This window comes from Octopus bimaculoides, chromosome 24, assembly GCF_001194135.2.
Source record: "Octopus bimaculoides isolate UCB-OBI-ISO-001 chromosome 24, ASM119413v2, whole genome shotgun sequence".
In the NCBI taxonomy this organism is placed as follows: Eukaryota; Metazoa; Mollusca; class Cephalopoda; order Octopoda; family Octopodidae; genus Octopus; species Octopus bimaculoides.
The window spans coordinates 19,858,711-19,859,693 of NC_069004.1; the positions used below are offsets into that span (position 1 = coordinate 19,858,711).

The 983-nt window shown below is 41.9% G+C and overlaps 1 protein-coding gene across 1 annotated transcript in view; it reads left to right on the plus strand.

Annotated features, from left to right (window-relative positions):
• Positions 1 to 983, plus strand: part of LOC106882263 (double-strand break repair protein MRE11) — a 38,762-nt gene that overhangs the window by 28,341 nt on the left and 9,438 nt on the right. Inside the window, exon 6 of the mRNA XM_014932877.2 lies at positions 479 to 598. Coding sequence (XP_014788363.1) covers positions 479 to 598 — 120 coding nt within the window. The remainder of the gene's footprint in view (positions 1 to 478; positions 599 to 983) is intronic.

Genomic DNA, 983 nt, shown 5'->3' on the forward strand with positions numbered 1-983 from the left:
AGCGCCAACCACTCCGAGAGTGTAGTGGGTGCTTTTACGTGCCACCGGCACAAAGGCCAGTCAGGCAGTATTGGCAACGGCCACGCTCAAAATGGTGTATTTTACGTGCCGGCTGCACAGGAGCCAGTCGGGCGGCACTGGCAATGATCTTGCTCGAATGTCTTTACATTTGCCACTGGCACAAGTGCCAGGAAGGCGACGCTGGGCACAGATACCATCACAATTTCGCTTGCCCCAACAGGTCTTCGGAAGCCGAGTTTCATGTCCAATGAAGGAGACGACGTTGGCATGGGTGCCAGTCGTCGATTTTAGTTCGATTTCAATTTCACTTGCCTCAACAGGTCTTCGCAAGCGATGTTTAGTGTCCAATGAAGGAAGGTAATATCTCTTCATTTCTCTATATCTTGATATGTCACTCCACCTTTCTATACTGACTCTGCTAATACATGCAACTGTGTTTATACTGTTTATTTGGTAGAAAAGGAAGCTGCAGATTCTTACGGAGAAAGGCCTAGGTTATGCTGTGAATGAATTTGTTGAGAAGGAGGAAAAGGAAGCAATAGCTGACATCGTTAAACATCAGTTATCAGAAACACAGGTAATAAGCTAACTTTAGTTAATTAATACATTTCTTTTGTTTAAATCATTTATATTTATTTTACTGAAAATTTGATTGATGCTTATATGTATATAGAACTCTGGTCACATTTGTAGTGGCCTAGTGGTGGCAGTCTTTATTTAGTTAAGGGTTACAATCTACCTTATCTCAGCGCTACAGATCAATTAAACACTTGTTAAGTATATAACAGGTAATGAAACAAATTATGCCCAGCATCAAGAAAACCAACATCTGAATTCGACAGTACATGAGAGTCGATGACATTAAAAGATCCATCAGGGTGATGGAATGCACACCTAGACTATGGACAAGATTAAGAAGCCAACCAAAGACAAGATAAGATGATTTTGCCCACTTCCTGGGG